We start from the raw sequence: 18,740 nt of genomic DNA, 5'->3' as shown, positions 1-18,740 counted from the left end.
TATCTGACTGCCTGGGTATTACGTTAGAAGGTTGCATGTGTGTGTGTTTTTTTTTTTCCCAACCATCCCATTGAATTTTTCAAAAGGGTAAAAGAATCAAAGTTAATATTTGCAACCTAAAAGCTTTTTGTTGTGTTTGAGAACTTCAGTGCAACCTATTATTGTTTCCTTATATAAGCCTTGCCTGTTGCCTTTCTTCACCAGTTTTTTAATTCCCCTGCTGGGCAGAGGTAAACTTTTCCCCCACATACACTTTATTTCTTTTGCTTAAAGTTGGTGGGTTAAATAGGAAAAATCGTTGTAGGTTTTCCAAGAATTATCACATGAAGACATCCAAAGCCAAGTCAAGCCTTCATCTGAAATTGCAGGAAATCCAGTGCCAAGACCTGATGTCACACTATCCAAGTATTTATGGCCTTGAAGTTGTTTTTAATTATTTTTTTAAACTCCTGGTTTCAGTATGCTGAGCAGTTAACTTTATCTTTGCCTTCATCCTCAGGCGAAGCTGCTTTAAATAATACTCAGCAGCAAGACCTTTGGTTTGATGGGGAGAATATATCTAGGGCAATGTCCTTATATTCCTGCCTTTAGAAAATGAGAGAAAATTGTTTTATATCTGTAAATTTAAATTATAAAACGTCCTTAATTTTACACTGGCCCACTGAGAAGTTTGAAAGTCCTAACAAATAGCTTCTGGAAGAAAACGTGATTACCCAACATCCAGACTTGAAGGACTTACAGCCTGTATTTCCAACTTAAAAGTATTGAGACCATCCTATATGCACATGGAAAAACTGGTAGTGTGTGATTATATTTGAAGTTTTAAAAGGCATAAGTGAGTCTCTGAGTTATTCCACATAGACAGCAAACTACATTAGGGAAATGTGTTAAATACTGTTTAAAAATTATCTACTGAGATTTAAAGAATGGTTGTTTTAACCACTTACTGCGAGCATATCGTTCTTTACCATGATTTTACAACTTCGGAAACACTACAGATTTGTCTTCCCAATTTAGCTTTTCCTCTCCTAAATGATCTCTCCTACATTTGATGAAGTACGTATTTATGAACAAACAGCATTTCACTTATTCCTGGTTTATCAGAAATAATATTCTATAATTTCCAATTGAATAATTTAGACAAACCTGAGTTAGGTTAATATTTAAAAGCATTCTCTCAGGTACATAAATACATTGAGAAAGTGACTCATTTCACTAATTCGGTGTGTAAATTATTAATCAACAGCCAGAACCCACAGTCAAACATTTCCTTGGTTCCATCTTCTAATGCTACAGATTTCTTTAAAGGGCTAATCTGTAAGTAGGTTGTGCCAACGTCTACCCTTGAATGTAAAATTTGTGCCATTCTGGCAGGTAGATAATCTTACTGAGGCTGTAACTTGCCTTTTACAGCTCACTAAAAAGTTATCAAATGGCTCTCTTACACCGTAATCTTTTTACAATACGGAGGTACTTTATGAATCAAAACGCTAAAATGACTAAGCAGGAACATTTCCCTAAAGCTTTCAAAGGACAGCCTATTTGTCTAAGCAGAATTATGTTAGTTTTAGCTAAAAGACCTGCTGTTTTAAAGTATGCATTTTGATGGTCTCAAAACACTTTAAAAATAAAATGCTATCACTGTTAGTATTACTAAATCTGTTCCACTGGAGCTGTTTATATAAATAAGTAGCAGAGCTAATTTAGTTTGAATTTGGATTCTTTTAATAGCCTCATAATAAGTGCCATACAGGGTTTTTATTCACAGGCTTGAATGACAATTGAAGAAATTCTGACAAGTTTAATACCCATCTGTGATTAAGTCTGGCAAAATACAGGTCATTGAAACACATTTTAATTGAATTTTATAAAACTATACAAATCTTCCAAGTGATCATAAACCAGGTTCTCACTACAGGTACTATGAAGCAACTTTGAAAAAGTCACACAATTACACTTTTCAGATTACAGTGAGTGTTTAATGTTTATCAGGATACATTTCTACAGCTAGCAGGATAACAGATGAGTTAAGGGGCCTCAGACTACATCCAAGGGAATGTTTATTGGGCGATCCCAATTACACCACAAGCCAAACGACTTCCAGCATTTCCTGTCTTTGTACTTTCTTCATTTCCACCTTTGCCCAAGTCATCTGCTTTTTCATGGACCTGTAAAAAATTTTAAGAAGATAACTTTGGGCTGTCAAGTAATCACTACCTCCTCCCAACAATACCCAAAAGATGTTTAAGAACCTCATAATATTAGAAAAATAACAGTCCTAGTAGAGCGATATACTAATACTTAGTTTAAAAGTAGAAACTACTACTCAAAGCTTTTTCTTGGTGTTGCAAAGACACTATCTTTAAACATTAGGTAACTGTTGCGATGTCTAAATAAAATACTAAAACCCAAATAACTGTTGTAGACCACCACAGGCTACCCTTAATCCTCCATGATAGGTTACAGTAACCTTAGTTCAGCAGTCGCTCTTACTTTGGCAATTTTTTTAATTGCTTTGGAAAAAAAGGAAAGTGAAAGTGAATAAAACTCAAAATTTCATGCCAAATGAATGACAGGCCTATAAGTAAGATATAATCCTAAAAAATCTTAATACTTTAGCAACAATATTTTGAATTTTGTTCAACAAACCTTTATAAATGACTTTTCTGCTTTACAACTATGGCTCAAGAAAACCATAAAAATAAAGGGTTAACGGAATGGAAGTGACTACTGAATGTTAATGCCCTCAAGGGGAGGTAAAAGAGAGCCTATCTATACTTGGTGTTTTGCATGAACCAGATGCAGTTCCCCAGGATAACGGGGCAACAGTTTCCCACAAGTTAAACAAGTCATGATAACCTGCAGTCCTGAATGAACATGAATACTCGAGTCCATCCCAGGTTTTAAACTTAACAAAATGTTCTGTTTAACAAGTGAGAAACCCAATCCTGGCAAGAAAATCTGGCCATTTTAAAACTAAAAGACTACTTCTGTTTTCCAAACTCAGATCCAATATGGTCAAATGTAACCTGCTTTTTACTGCATCTTAGCAGAACAGTGTTCTTAACTGACCTAGATAAAATAATTCATTTTCACCATAATTGTCCAATAAAATTGCTTTTCCTAATTTGAACTGCAAGTACAGTTTATCTGGATCTTTAGAAACCACGACTAACAATCATAAAGTGAAAAGATACATGACTGTATGTTAGAAGAAGTTTCATGCCTATCCTTTTATGAAAACTTACCACCAATGTGCGGCCAATGATGGAATGGTCTCCTGAGAGTGAGATCACAGAATCCTCAATAGACACTTTGGCCACACCATCTTTGTCAGCAGTCACATTGCCCAAGTCTCCAACATGCCTAATAATGAAAAAGCATCAGATGGATTAGGGCTGATTCCACTAAACATCAAGGTAGTTCATGAGCTAAATTAAAACTTGACTGAGTAGACACAAATTTGCAACGAAGTAGCTAGGCATTCTAAATACAGCTCTTCAAACAAGGCTTCACATCTACAAACTAATGCTCTGGCAAGAAAGATGGGGGTGCACCTGATTTCAGAAGTACCAAAGGGTAAACTCTCAGTTACTGTGATGCCTGTTAATTACTGGCATAGCTAACAAAGCTATGTCCCAAGGCCTCTGATATAAAAATCTTGTCCTTAAATTTAATATTTTCCTGAAAGGCTTTCAGAGAACATACACATACAAATGGAGTCTCGACTAGTTTTCAATATCAATTTTTTTTTTATCTACAGAAGCTTCCTATGTTTCACAATGATGATTGATTTTGCTAGTGGTTGACAGTACTGTTATTCATGACATTTCCTGTATTAGTTCCCCTTTGGCACTTGTATTAGTTCTATATTCAATAAATGCTACAAAACCAGATCGTTTTAAGTGTCCCCATTTGTCAATTCCTTTAAGCCCAGGAAGTAAAAGCATTCCAGCATTTGGGAGCAGGGGTTTAGATGAGTCAGCAAGTTCAAAAGCAAAGGGGGGGGAAACACGGAATTATCTTAGCACATATTTACAGTAGTATACCATATGAACTCCAGAAAGCTATCGCCATTATTACAAGAGTTAAGCATCTTGTTACCTCTCTTCATCCTTTGGCCCACCGTGTTTTCTGGATAGAGGATTAAAGTGAGGACCTGCACTGGTACAGCCTATTTACAAGAAAAAAAAAAAAAAAAAGCTAAATTATGAATTAAAGTTCCCAAATACATTCTAAAAATAAACACTGCTAAAACTTCCCATGGAGAAAGTGCTGACCTGCATCATGACTTCTGGGATAAGCAACACTTTGGTACAGGCACAGTGAGACGGGAACAGAAACAAGTCTATGGCTGGGCATGGTGGCTAACACCTGGAATCCCAGCACTTTGGGAAGCTGAGGTGGCTGGATCATCTGAGGTCAGGAGTTTGAGACCAGCCTGGCCAACACAGCAAAACCCTGTCTCTACTGAAAAAAATACAAAAATTAGCTAGGCGTGGTGGTGCGCACCTATAGTCCCAGCTACTTGGTAGGCTGAGGCAGGAGAATCGCTTGAAGCTGGGAGGCAGAGGTTGCAGTGAGCTGAGATCGCACCACTGCACTCCAGCCTGGGCAACAAAGCAAGACTCCGTCTCAAAAAAAAAAAAGTTCTAACTACTGTCTGACACTTGTAAAGTTAACACCCTTCTCTGGGCTTTGGCTTCTTCACTGTAAAATAAGGGACCAGACTGATCTTCAACAGTTTTTCTATTACTAAAATCCCATGGTTATGATCCAAATTCTTAAGAACGTAGTATACTTTACAAAAAACTCATCTCCCCAGCAACATACTGCCAAGCAGTTCTATCTGTGCCCTTTACTTGGTGCAGGCAGAATATTCAACAGCAACTTATGTGCAAGGGCCAAGGCTGCTGCCTTACACAACTTGAGGGGGCAGCATTCCAACTGTATCCTGTGTAGAAGGTGCTCCTGTGCACCAGGGGATGACATTCACAGAGCACAACCTCGACAGCACAGGAGGCCCTTTCATAACACGGCTATCTTCAGCAGCGCTCTCACCCGCAGGAGTCCCACACAGGGAGAAAGGCAGGCAAGTTACAGGAAGCAGCAGAGCAATCACCTCCCAAACCAGAGGCAGTAAAGCCAAAAAGCAACTCAGGGGAATTTCGGAAATTACAGAAACGGATCAAATCTGATTATTACAAATCACTATTTGAAACTCAATTAGCAAGATGAATAAAGCTAATTTAAGAAGAAACCTATAAACAAAAAAATCAGATTATTACTCAAATATGGCAAAAGATCACTAAATGCAACTTAACTCATAAACTTTGGTTAACTTGCTTCCAATCCCAAATTAAGAAAATAAAACTTGGCAGTTTCTCTGAACCTACTCTGGTGCAGGAGCTGCCTGATTTTTTAAAAATACTTTAAAAAAAAATTTTTAAGCATATTCCAAAGTACCAATAATCCTCTGCATTCCATCTTCAGTTTGTATCATACTTTGGTCCCACTAAGGAGCCTGTGTTTGGGGTGTAGAGCTACTCTTACATGGCATTATGCAAATAAATGCAGCCCCTTTGCTTGAGGCACCCACCCTCAACCCCCAGCTCAAACACCTGGGATCATTACAAAAGTTAAGAGCCAAAGTTTTTATTTCCTATTTGCCTTCTTTAAAAAACACCCTCTTCTGGCTGGGCGCGGTGGCTCATGCCTGTAATCCCAGCACTTTGGGAGGCCGAGACGGGCGGATCACGAGGTCAGGAGAGAGACCATCTTGGCTAACACAGTGAAACCCCGTCTCTACGAAAAATACAAAAAATTAGCCGGGCCTGATGGCGGATGCCTGTAGTCCCAGCTACTCAGGAGGCTGAGGCAGGAGAATGGCATGAACCTGGGAGGCGGAGCTTGCAGTGAGCCAAGATCGCGCCACTGCACTCCAGCCTGGGCGACAGAGCAAGACTCCGACTCAAAAAAAACAAAAAACAAAAAAAACCAACCACCCTCTTCTACAATGATGCTGTAAGACAAAACATCAACTCTTTCTCTCAAAGACCAGTTTTGTGGCTAATCTTCAGGTTGATCTTCAAAGTTATTTTAACTTGACTTCTCTTTTTTTGGTTTCTAAAGATATACTACACCAAATCTTAAGACAAAGGGCACTGGACGTTCAGAAGCAGGTCCACCCCAGTCTTCACAATCTAATGCAGTTACTTTTCTTCTTGTGTGTACTCTGCTGGCATTATTACAAAAACCAAGATATGGTCCCAGTTTCTGCAATTTTAGCACAGTGCTTATATACAATAAAGTTGACCTCTCTTTTAAAGAAAAGTTGAGGGTTTTGCCAGGCACAGTGGCTCACACCTGTAATCCCAGCACTTTGGGAGGTCGAGGAGGATAGACCACTTGAGCCCAGCCGTTCAAGACCAGCCTGGGCAACATGATGAAACCCCACCTCTAGAAAAAAATACAAAAATTAGCCAGGCGTGGTGGTGTGTGCCTGTAGTCCCAGCTATGGGCCAAGGCATGAGGATCACTGGAGCCTGGGAGGTCAAGGCTAAGGGGAGCCGTGATCGCTCAGCACCACTGCACTCCAGCCTGGGCGACAGAGCAAGACCCTTTCTCAAAAACAAAAACAAGTTGAGGGGTTTTAACGTTTAGGGGCTACTCTACTGTTTATCTAACTAGGTTGAACAAGTATGGGTCACCAGCACAGCACAACACCCACCTTGTGTATTATCTCCAAACTGATGAACATGGAATCCATGCAGGCCTTCAGTCAGTCCTGTAATCCTTCCGTACACCTTCACTGGTCCATTACTTTCCTTTAATTAAAGTGCAAAGTTGGAGAGAGTTTCTGAACAAAGAAAACAGCTGATTTACCTTTACCCCTCACAGTAAAGTAAAAAGCAGCCAGACTTGGGAGTGGAAAAATCTGTGTCCAAATCCCAGGCCAACCACTTTCTAGCCAGTGAACCTCCAGCAAGCTGCTTAACTGCTCTAGGCCTGTGTCCTCAAAAGGGAGATGGTAATCTTGTTCCCACACTCAATGCACAAGCGCCCTGTGGCCAGGCTTCGTGATTAAATAACATAAAAAGCACCGAATAGAGTGGCAAGCAAAGTGAGTACCTACACATCAGAGTTAGATAATTCATAGGCTTTGACTATTACAGTAAATAGGTAATATAAGTACCCATTTATGTAGTAAATACTTTTGAATAGGTCATATTTGTACATGTTGAATATACATGTACATGTAAACCTTTTTATTTTGAGACGGAGTCTCGCTCTGTCGCCCAGGTTGGAGTGCAGTGGCATGATCTCGGCTCACTGCAAGCTCCGCCTCCCGGGTTCACGCCATTCTCCTGCCTCAGCCTTTTTAACCCAAAAGGTGTATGTCTCATCATACACTCTGGAGCCCCTTGCTTTTTCTCCACATAGACCCTCTTCCATATGGCATACTTACTTGACTTGAAAAAAAAAAAGAAAAAGGCAATGTCCAACAAGCTACCCTAGGACCCCTGTTCTCCACTCCCCACTCAGTGTTTTTAAGTGTCCATCATAGTTTTGTTTTTTTGTTTTTTTTTTTTTTTTTTTTTTTGAGACGGAGTCTCGCTCTGTGGCCCAGGCTGGAGTGCAGTGGCACGATCTCGGCTCACTGCAAGCTCCGCCTCCCAGGTTCATGCCATTCTCCTGCCTCAGCCTACTGAGTAGCTGGGACTACAGGCGCCCACCTGTAGAATTAACCACACCCGGCTAATTTTTTTGCATTTTTAGTAGAGACCGGGTTTCACCGTGTTAGCCAGGATGGTCTTGATCTCCTGACCTCGTGATCCACCTGTCTCTGCCTCCCAAAGTGCTGGGATTACAGGCGTGAGCCACCGCGCCTGGCTATCACAGGTATTATTAGCAGTCAGAAAATATTCTATTCCACTGCCCCCGGGAGAGGACTGATTCTAGTCTAACCAGAGGTACTACTGTTTTCTGAAATCTTTTCAAGCACTGAAACCTAGGTAACCTTTCCACTCTACCAAAATGAAAGTAAGCAGTACCGGCATTCAGGTAATGGTGCTCGGTAATGGTGCTCCGTGGCTACATACAGAAATCAAGGAAGTTACAACTAGATCTCAGGACTAAAATAAACACAACATCCACACCACACCGTCATACATGTTAGTGTCTCTTGCTTTTAGCTTGATTTGTTTTCAAATAGGGCCAACAGTTAAGGGGCATTAACCCTTAAGATGTGACTTTCCACTGGAAAATACCATTGCTCAAATGAAGTATTCTGGCAATTGCTGCCTTTTTAAATTCTTTTCGACAATAGATACTGTGACTCTTCCACAACCTTTAATTTTGGAAAAACTCAAAAGTAAAAGTTGTCTCTCAAACACTCTTATCAAGAGCACAGGGCCAAAAACAGTAGGTTCTTTGAAACCTCCATTTAACCGGTAATATATTCGGGACATATAAGTTGCTGTGCTTGGGTACAACCCTACAGGGACCAGGCTATGAACTTAAGTGAGTAACACAGGCCTGGGAAGCGAAAAAATATATGAACTGCTACAGCAGTACTGTCCTGGGCTAACGAAGGCTCAGTGCGAAGAGAGCTCCAAAAATTCTTCAAGAGAAGCTAGGAAAACTAGACTAATAGGTGAAAAATTCTGATTTGTAAAAACTAGCAACAAGTCCAAGATTTTAAACACGGAATAGGCCAAGTAGTTTATAGCCAATTTATTATCTCTGCGTATCTAGAAAGCTGGAATGCTCCACTATCCAAGGCTCATTCTCAGGTACAACGGGCACCAAACAAAACGAAGTCAGGCGCTTAAAAGAAGGAACTACGCAAGCTGCTCAGGGAAGGTGGAAAATGACAGAAACCTGGGTTCATGCATGGATTCTCAAAGGCCAGGGAGAAGGGATTCCTCAGAGGCGTCTTAAGACTAGCACTGGTGGCCGGGCGCGGTGGCTCACGCCTGTAATCCCAGCACTTTGGGAGGCCGAGGCGGGTGGATCACGAGGTCAAGAGATCGAGACCATCCTGGCCAACATGGTGAAACCCCGTCTCTACTAAAATATAAAAAATTAGCCAGGCGTGGCGGCGCACGCGTGTAGTCCCAGCTACCCGGGAGGCTGAGGCAGGAGAATTGCTTGAACCTGGGAGGCGGAGGTTGCAGTGAGCCGAGATCGCGCCACCGCACTCCAGCCTGGGCGACAGAGCGAGACTCGGTCTCAAAAACAAAACACTAGTACTGGTGAATTATGTGGGGAGAAGTAAAGAGGGACAAAAAGAAGTCTGACAAATGAAACAGCAAAATGGAGTCAAATGCCAAAGAACCTTTTCCAGAAAATCTGGAGACCTATTAAAGAAAAAAGCTAAACTCATGTATCTCCCTCACATACATTTCGGACGTTTATACAGACTAACTGTTCCTGTCCTCTCACGTTTCTGTAAACCCCTTTAAAGACTGAATCTCATTCATATAGTAAATATTTCCTCATGATTTTTAAGCCGAGTACAAGAGACAATTTTCCACCAGTTGGTAACTTCACTAAGATTCTGGCGACAGTGTTATCACAAGCACCTTCCTTGCAACATGTTTTGTAATTTTACTGATAACAGTTCTGAAAATATTTCTCTATATTTTACAAGAGTCGTTCAGAAGTTTGTCTCTGACCATCTTAGCAACCTGCCTACTGGCAGAGCAATTTTAAAGCCACTTTACAGAAAATGTGGCTTAAGAAATGCTCCGACAACAGTTATTAAGTGCCAATTCGGTGTCATGGAAACTCCAAGTCTTCTAATTTCCAAATCCGAAGCCCCACCCACTGTCCTCAAACAACAGTTCTCAATCGTAGGTACACATCAAAATCACTTTTGGAAACTTTTAAAAAACAGCAGTACTCACCCTGCACTAGGACAGGTTTTGATGTAATTGGTCTGAGGTTGGGCTCTGGTATATTTTTATTAAGATCTTCAAATAAGCTAACTGTGCACCCAAAGTTAAGAATCACTGCCCTCAAAAATCCCCAAAAGGGTCAGTTAAACCTCTGGCTCTCGGAGCTTAGGAGGAGGAAAAAGACCTCTATCCAAGGCTTCCTTCTCTGCCCTTGCAGCCCAACCACGACCTAGAACAGAGGCCAGCAAACTTCCCTGCAAAGTGTCACACAAACGGTCTCTGTTGCGTATTTTTGTTTTCCAAAGCCTTTTAAAAATATAAAATCCATTCTTAGCCTTAGAGCTGTACAAAAGCGAAGACTCCCTGACCTAGAGCGCTGAAGCCAGAAAGCGGAGAGGGATGCGAAGACACCAGGCGGGCCCAGGCGCAGTCGCCATCCCCTGGCCGGGCCTGGCACTGCGCCACTCGGTGTCCGCGGGACCATCAGGAACGAGAACACGGCCAAGCAAGGGACTAGCACAGCCGCTCCAAGCACCACGACAGACCCCGCGGCGGCGGCCCACGGACCAACGAGGGCAGCACGCCCGCCCCCGCCCCTGCCCCTGCCCCTCCCCGGCCCGCGGCAATCCCTCCCCGCCTTCCCGCCACGCGCAGGCCCAGCCCCGCGGCGGCCTCGGTCCCACACCCCGCGACCGGGCCCGCTCGGTGACTCAGCACTTGGGCACCGCACCGCCGGGGGCGAAGGCACCGACCGGGCGGCACGGGTCGGGGCCGGGCGCCGGACCAGGGCGGCCCCGAGGCCTGGCGGGCGACCCGCTCCTAGCAAAGGTGAGCGGGGGGACTAGCGGGCGGGAGCGGCCTCGCAAACAAGCCTCCATCCCGGCCCTTGCCTTCTGCTCGAAATTGATGATGCCCTGCACTGGGCTGTCGCCCTTCAGCACGCACACGGCCTTCATCGCCATGACTCGCTAGGCCACGCCGGGGTCCTGGTTCCGAGGACTGCAAGAGAAACCTCAGACGCTGCAGGAGACTACGCCGCAAACCAGCACCAGGGCGCCGCGACTACTTTATAGGCCGGACCTCCCCGCCTCGCCCACTCTGGCCCCAAAGCACTCGCCGCGCACGCGCTCAGCCCGCCCCCTGCGGCAGCCTCGGGCCGCGAGTGGCCGGGAATGTCTGGGGGCGGGGCCAAGGGGCCGCGTGCGCCGGAGACTGCCCCCACCTCGCAGCCCGGAAAGGTCCAGAACCCCGCAATGTGGAGAAAACACAACCTTCTTTTCACGGGGGCGTGGCCCGCCGGTTGCAGGACGCGAAATTGGCAAAATGATGTAAACAGGGTACGCCTTGAAAATCTGAAGTCACTTTGTCTAGAAATGTCATTAGTTATGACTGACTTTGGCCACAGCGTCTCATTTGTTACTCAGAAATTGGGACGCCCCAAGATGGATGCTTTTGTAGTTTTCATTTTTTTGTCTTGTTTTTTAGTTTTCTGAGGGTATAGGAAGTCGCTACACCTCAACCCGGGGCCTCACCTTTTCTTCCTCTGCAATTTTCTTAGTCCTTAGTATAGAGTTTCTTATTTGGTTGGCAGAATTCGGTGTTCTTTTTATATTTTTCCTGTTTGGCAAGGCCACAACCCTACAGATAACCAAACGGCAACTAGTTGGCTTCTAGGCATCTCCTGCGTTTGTGTCTGGTCCCAAGGCCACAACACTCAAGGAGGGTAGAATGGTGAAATAGTTTATGATGCCTCCATACAACAGGAATGATAAATATGACTTGCCTTTCAAGGGAAATATTTCAAAAACATATTATGAAATGAGAAAATAGTGCAAACTACTTTTGTCTGGGGCGAGGGGGTTGTTTATTTGATTTTTGAGACAGGGTCTTGCTCTGTCACCCAGGCTGGAGTGCAGTGGCACGATCATAGCTCACTGCAGCCTCGACCTCCTGGGTTCAAGCCATCCTCCTGCCTCCAAGCCATCCTCCTGCCTCAGCTTCCCAAGTACCTGGGACCACAGGCATGTACCACCACACCTGGCTGATTTTTGTATTTTGGGTACAGATGGGGTTTTACCATGTTGCCCAGGCTGGTTTCAAACTCCTGATCTCAAGCCAGCCGTCTACCCACCTCGGCCTCCCAAAGTGCTGAAATTACAGACATGAGCCACCACGTCCAACCTAGTATTTAATATTGAGCATGGCAAAATACTGAGACTTAATTGAAGTCCAGTGTGAAACAACAGTAGAAGCTATTCCAGCCTCGTTTGGAGTTACACTACTATCTATTTATTTACTTATTTATTATTTACGCTATTTAGACCCTCAGACTCTAATGCATCCTCTATCAGAGAAACACAATTCACATTTTTTATCCTCCTCTAGGAAGTATACGTATTTGCAGTTTTGCATGTTGTATTTAGTAGTAGTCTCCAGATAATTCGTATATTCTAAACGGTTGCATAAACAGTGCAAATGCTGGCCAAACGGCCTTTGCCCAAGGCTGAAGTTTCTTTGGGTTCCAGGAAGTTCGGCAGATTTCAGTTGATTGTGAACTTGCCAAGGGAGCCGCCCACAGACACGAGAGAGCTGCTTTGGGACAGTGAATTACTCTTCTTTTGAGACAGTCTAATGATGCCTGGGTGGTGCTTTCCTAGGACGGTCCTCACACCTGAACAAGGGGGTCCCCGGCCCCGGGCCCCATACTTTACCGGGCCCTGTTCTGTCCCTCTTCTGGCATCATCTCCCATGGAGAAAAGAATGTGTTGAAGCCAAGAAGATGCTCCCCCCAAGAATATCATCTCTTCTAGAACAGGGGTAAGGAATTTAACTCTGTGACATTTAAGAGTATTTGTGTCTTCCTAATGCAGGGCATCGAATCTGGGCACTATGAACATTTTGGGCCAGACAATTCTTTGCTGTGGAGGCTGTCCTGTACACTGTAGGATGTTTAGTAGAATCCCTAGCGCCTACTCACTAGATGCCAGTAATACCCTGTCCCTCCCTGCCAGGCTGGGATAACCAAAAATAATTCCAGACGTTGCCAAATTACTCCCAGTTAAGAATCACTGTTTTGTTTATTTATTTATTTATTTTGATATGGAGTCTCACTCTGTCACCCAGGCTGGAGTGCAGTTGTGCGATCTCGGCTCACTGCAACCTCCACCTGCTGGGTTCAAGTGATTCTCCTGCCTCAGCCTCCCAAGTAGCTGGGACTGCAGGCGTGCACACCATGCCTGCCTAAGTTTTTGTATTTTTAGTAGAGATGGGGTTTCACCATGTTGGCCAGGCTGGTCTCAAACTCCTGACCTCAAGTGATCTGCCCGCCTTGGCCTCCCAAAGTGCTGGGATTACAGGTGTGAGCCACCACACCCGGCCAAGAACCACTGTTTAGAACACCACTTGAGTACCAGGATCCTGGAATTTCCTGCCCAAAGAGCCCTGAGCCTGTGTATAGGATCCTGAACAGGCCACACGGGGACTGTCCCTCGTTGAGTACACTGCTAGCCTTGAACGTAGGCCCTGCCCAGTGCCACAAGGAGCAGGGGTGGGGAAAGGAGGAGAGGCCAGGGGCGGGCAGGCAGCCAGCTCTCACTGCTACCCTTTTACACAGAACTGAAAGAAGTCCAAGAATTCTCCATTTGAACCTGCCTTCCAGGTCTTTATGAAGGTATATTTGTTAAGACAGGATGATAGAGCCTGGGTTGTTTGGAACCCTGGAACGTGGGTTGAACCTGGCACATGTAATTGGCCGAGCATAGTGGTACACCCCTGTAGTCCAAGCTACTTGGGAGGCTGAGGTAGGAGGATCGTGTGGGCCCAGGAGGTTGAGGCTGCAGTGAGTTGTGATCGCACCATTGCACTCCAGCCTGGGCAACAGAATGAAACCCTGTCTCAACAATAATCATCGTCATCATCGTGGAGTATCTAACTTAAATAAAATAAAATAGGGTAATCAGATGAGAGGGACCTTTGCACTTGAAACCCGGGGTTTAAAGAAGCAGAACAGGCAAGACCCTGTCAGAAAGAAAAAAGAGAGAGAGAAAGAGAGAAAAAGAAAGAGAAAGAGAGAAAGAAAGAGAAAGAGAGAGAAGAAAGAGAAGGAAGGAGGGAGGGAAGGAAGGAAGGAGGGAAGGAATTAGAGAAAGAGGAGAATGTGGCACATGTAGACAGTTCAATTTTGTCAGGAATGGTGAGGAGGAATAGATGCCTCAGATCAGATGGCGGCACATGCAGATGACTAAACCACTTGTAATGTGTCATTTCAGCCTTCCTGAGAGTGAAAATTCATGTTTGGGGGACCTCTGTGGTTAAAAGGTGGGCAAAAAGGTAGACCAGAAATTTTTTTTGTTTTGTTTTGTTTTTTTTTTTTTTTTTTTTAGATGGAGTGTCACTCTGTCGCCCGGGCTGGAGTGCGGTGGTGCAATCTTGACTCGCTACAGCTTCACCCCACTGGGCTTAGGCGATTCTCCAACCTCAGCCTCCCAAGTAGCTGGGACTGCAGTTTCAATAATTCTCTTTAGACCTCAGCTGCAAATCAAAGGCACTGGGCCTAGATGTAGTGTTTATCAACCCTGGCTGCACAATAGAATCACCTGGGCAGTTGAAAACAAAAACAAACAAACAATACTGTGCTTAGACCCAATTATATTAAAACCTTAAAATTGTATGTCTTTATACTGTAAATATACATTTCATTGCTGCAAGAGTCATAAGAAACCCTCAATGGTTATCAATGGAAGTAGGCTGCTTATCTGTGTACTTTTCATCACATGAGAAAAATAAACCTTTATTTGGTTAAATAGCGTAACCAGATTTCTGTTACATGCGGTCAAAAGCAATTTCTGATAGAGATGAGAAGCCACCAGAGGGGTGTCCACAGGGAATCAGATGGTCTCTGGAATAGCTAAGTGGGTGGACTGAGAGCAGATGGGGTGAGACTCAAGGCAGAGAGGCCATTTGGGAGACAGGATAAGAGCCCACCTAAGGCCATCACTGGAAGAAATCTGGGAGATCACGGAAATGCAACCACAAGTCCAGCCACCCATTAGAGGTGCATGGTGAGAGAGGAAAGGTAAGGGCAGCCCCCAGGTTTCTAGCCCTGTTGGTGCTGTTTACCAAGGAAAGCAGGTTCAAGGACAAAGGGCTTAATTCAGGACAGGGTGCATCTGAGGTGCCTGAGGAACCTATAAGTGCCAGGCTGGAATCATCCTCTTGGATATGGGTCTAAGCCTCAGGATCATTCTTAAGTCTGGACTCCATCTCAGAATTAACACACATCCTATTCAACGTTCTTGTTTTATTTTGTTCTGGTTTTTTTTGACACAAGGTCTCACTCTGTCACTCAGGCTGGAGTGTAGTGGCGTGATCTCGGCTCACTGCACCCTCGACTTCCTGGATTCAGGTGATCCCCTCACCTCAGCCTCCCCAGTAGCTGGCGTGTCCGGAATTGGTGGGTTCTTGGTCTCACTGACTTCAAGAATGAAGCCGCGGACCCTCGCAGTGAGTGTTACAGTTCTTAAAGGTGGCATGTCCAGAGTTTGTTCCTTCTGATGTTCGGCTATGTTCGGAGTTTCTTCCTTCTAGTGGGTTCATGGTCTCGCTGGCTCAGGAGTGAAGCTGCGGACCTTCGCGGTGAGCGTTACAGCTCTTAAGGCGGCGCGTCTCAAGTTGTTCGTTCCTCCCAGTGGGTTCGTGGTCTCACTGGCTTCAGGAGTGAAGCTGCAGACCGTTGCAGTGAGTGTTACAACTCTTAAGGCAGTGCGTCTGGAGTTGTTCGTTCCTCCCAGTGGGTTCGTGGTCTTGCTGGCTTCAGGAATGAAGCTGCAGACCTTCGTGGTGAATGTTACAGCTCATAAAGGCAGTGTGGACCCAAAGAGGGAGCAGCAGCAAGATTTATTGCAAAGAGAGAAAGGACAAAGCTCCCACAGTGTGGAAGGGGACCCGAGTGGGTTGCCACTGCTGGCTCCGGCAGCCTGGTTTTATTCGCTTATCTGGCCCCACCCACATCCTGCTGATTGGTAGAGCCGAGTGGTCTGTTTTGACAGGGTGCTGATTGGTGCGTTTACAATCCCTGAGCTAGACACAAAGGTTCTCCACCTCCCCACCAGAGTAGCTAGATACAGAGTGTCAATTGGTGCATTCACAAACCCTGAGCTAGACACAGGGTGCTGATTGGTGCATTTACAATCCCTTAGCTAGACCTAAAAGTTCTGCAAGTCCCCACCAGACTCAGGAGCCCAGCTGGCTTCACCCAGTAGATCTCACACGGGGGCTGCAGGTGGAGCTGTCTGCCAGTCCTGTGCCGTGCGCCCGCACCCCTCAGCCCTTGGGTGGTCGATGGGACTGGGTGCTGTGGAGCAGAGGGCAGCGCTCGCAGGGGAGGCTCGGGCTGCACAGGAGCCCACTGAGGCGGAGGGGCTCAGGCATGGCAGGCTGCAGGTCCTGAGCCCTGCCCTGCAGGGATGCAGCTAAGGCCAGGCGAGAAATCGAGCGCAGCGCCGGTGGGCAGGCACTGCTGGAGGACCCAGTACACCCTCCGCAGCCGCTGGCCCGGGTGCTAAGCCCCTCATTGCGTGGGGCCGGCAGGCTCCGAGTGTGGGGCCCGCCAAGCCCACGCCCACCAGGAGCTCCAGCTGGCCTGCAAGCACCACGCACAGCCCCAGTTCCCACTCGCGCCTCTCCCTCCACACCTCCTTGCAAGCTGAGGGAGCCGGCTCTGGCCTTGGCCAGCCCAGAAAGGGGCTCCCACAGTGCAGCGGTGGGCTGAAGGGCTCCTCAAGTGCTGCCAAAGTGGGAGCCCAGGCAGAGGAGGCGCCGAGAGTGAGCGAGGGCTCTGAGGACTGCCAGCATGCTGTCACCTCTCACTGTAACTACAGGTGAGCACCAACACACCCAGCTAATTTTTTTTATTTTTTGGTAGAGATGGGGTCTCCCTGTGTTGCCCAAGCTCATTTAGAACTCCTGGGCTCAAGCAATCCATCTGCCTCAGCCTCCGCAAGTGCTAGGATTATAGGCATGAGCCACTGCACCCAGCCTCAAAGTTGTTTTTTAAAAATGTAGTTATCTATTCCCTTTAAGGCACATAATTTTCTTCATGATCCTCTACCCTACTATGTGGGTAGGAGTTGGGTGAGACTTAAACTTGAAATGATAATGCCTCAAGTTTGTGTGGCTTAAACCCCAGGGGTCCCCATCACCTGGGCCGTGGACCAGTACTACATTGGCTATATTTGAAGAAGAATTGTCTTGGGCCACACATAAAATACATTAACGCTAATGATAGCTGGTAAGCAAAAAAAAAAAAATCGCAAAGACAATCTCATGTTTTAAGAAAGTTTATGAATTTGTGTTGGGCTGCATCCAAAGCCTTCCTGGGCCACAGGCACCATATCCTGCGGGTTGGACAAGCTTGATTTATAAGCCTCATATGTGGTGGGGCTGCTGTTTTAAAAGTCTCATCAGTGCAGATTTTACTTATTGCATGAAGATTGATATTTAAGTTGAGATAAAGGATATAAGAGGATATATTTTGTTTGAGATCATTACATTTCTGAAGTTAATTGAGTTGCATGTTTTTCATGTAAGTATTATTTAGTCATACCTTTATCATCACAGGATGATTCTGCTTCACAACTTCTTTCTGTTTATAAGGAAAGGGGCTGGGCATGGTGGTTCAACCCTATAATCCCAGCACTTTTGGAGGCGGAGGCGGGCAGATCACTTCAGGCCAGGAGTTTGAGACCAGCCTGAGCAACATGGTGAAACCCCAACTCTACAAAAAATACAAAAACTAGCTGGGCATGGTAGCACACACCTATAGTCTCAGCTACCCAGGAAACTGAGGTGGCAGAATTGCTTGAACTCAGGTGGCAGAGGTTGCAGTGAGCTGAGATCGTGCCTCTGCAGTCCAGCCTGGGCAACAGAGTGAGACCCTGCCTTAAAAAAAAAAAAAAAGCACTGGTTTATTGTTATTGTTCTTTTAAAAAAAATTGCTGCTCCCCAACCTGGGAGGTTTGGCTTGGTTTCGTTTTTTTTTTTTTTTTAACAGTTTTATTAAGATACAATTTACATACCATACAATTCACCCTTTGTAAGCATGCATTTTAATGATTTTTAAAGCAAATTTATGTAGTTGGCAGCTACCAGCACAATGCAGTTTTAAAACATTTCCATCAGCCCAACTTACCTCATGCTAGTTTTTGCTTAATCCCTTCTACCACCCCAAGCTGCAGGCAACCAGTGACCTGCTTTCTGTCAGTAAATTTGCCCTTTCTGGACATTTCATATAAATAGTATCATACAATACGTTGTCTTTTGCATCTGGCCTATTGTACTTAGCATGATGTTTTAGAGCTCAGTTCATGTTACAGCACTTATCTGTAATTTGTGCCTTTCTATATCTGAATACTATTCCGTTACATGGATAGACTGTATCTCAGATCATTTTTCCGCTCATAAGCTGAGGGACATTTGAATGTATTAGGGGTTGAATTGTGCGCCATCCCCAAATACATATGTTGAAGTTTTTTTTTTTTAGACGGAGTCTCGCTCTGTCGCCCAGGCTGGAGTGCAGTGGCACGATCTCGGCTCACTGCAAGCTCTGCCTCCCGGGTTCATGCCATTCTCCTGCCTCAGCCTCCCAAGTAGCTGGGACGTCCGCCACCACGCCCGACTAATTTTTTGTATTTTTAGACAGGGTTTCACTGTGTTAGCCAGGATGGTCTCAATCTCCTGACCTTGTGATCTGCCCCCCTCGGCCTCCGAAAGTGCTGGGATTACAGGCATGAGCCACCGTGCCCAGCCCTGAGGTTTTAACCCCCAATAACTTGGAAGGTG

At 45.2% G+C, this 18,740-nt stretch overlaps 1 protein-coding gene and 1 non-coding gene across 2 annotated transcripts; both read right to left on the bottom strand.

Annotated features, from left to right (window-relative positions):
- Positions 1–1,702: 1,702 nt before the first annotated feature.
- SOD1 (superoxide dismutase 1) lies at positions 1,703–11,032 on the bottom strand. Its single transcript, XM_004092301.3, has 5 exons — positions 10,793–11,032; positions 6,731–6,827; positions 4,105–4,174; positions 3,249–3,366; positions 1,703–2,168 (listed from the first exon to the last, which is right to left on the bottom strand). The coding sequence occupies exons 1-5, from the start codon at positions 10,862–10,864 to the stop codon at positions 2,061–2,063; spliced, it is 465 nt and encodes a 154-aa protein (XP_004092349.1). The 5' UTR covers positions 10,865–11,032; the 3' UTR covers positions 1,703–2,060.
- On the bottom strand, positions 6,133–6,312 carry LOC115833202. Its single transcript, XR_004028646.1, has one exon. It is a non-coding gene; the product is annotated as a small nucleolar RNA SNORA81 (small nucleolar RNA).
- Positions 11,033–18,740: the final 7,708 nt, after the last annotated feature.

This window comes from Nomascus leucogenys, chromosome 25 (genome assembly GCF_006542625.1).
Source record: "Nomascus leucogenys isolate Asia chromosome 25, Asia_NLE_v1, whole genome shotgun sequence".
In the NCBI taxonomy this organism is placed as follows: domain Eukaryota; kingdom Metazoa; phylum Chordata; class Mammalia; order Primates; family Hylobatidae; genus Nomascus; species Nomascus leucogenys.
This window is presented reverse-complemented; position numbering and strand designations above follow the sequence as displayed.

Coding starts and splice junctions, on each gene's coding strand:
- SOD1 (XM_004092301.3), bottom strand. CDS start 10,864: ATGGCGATGAAGGCCGTGTGCGTGCTGAAGGGCGACAGCCCAGTGCAG. Junction 6,828..10,792: donor TCATCAATTTCGAGCAGAAG/GCAAGGGCCGGG, acceptor CTTTAATTAAAG/GAAAGTAATGGACCAGTGAA. Junction 4,175..6,730: donor GTTTGGAGATAATACACAAG/GTGGGTGTTGTG, acceptor TCTTGTAAATAG/GCTGTACCAGTGCAGGTCCT.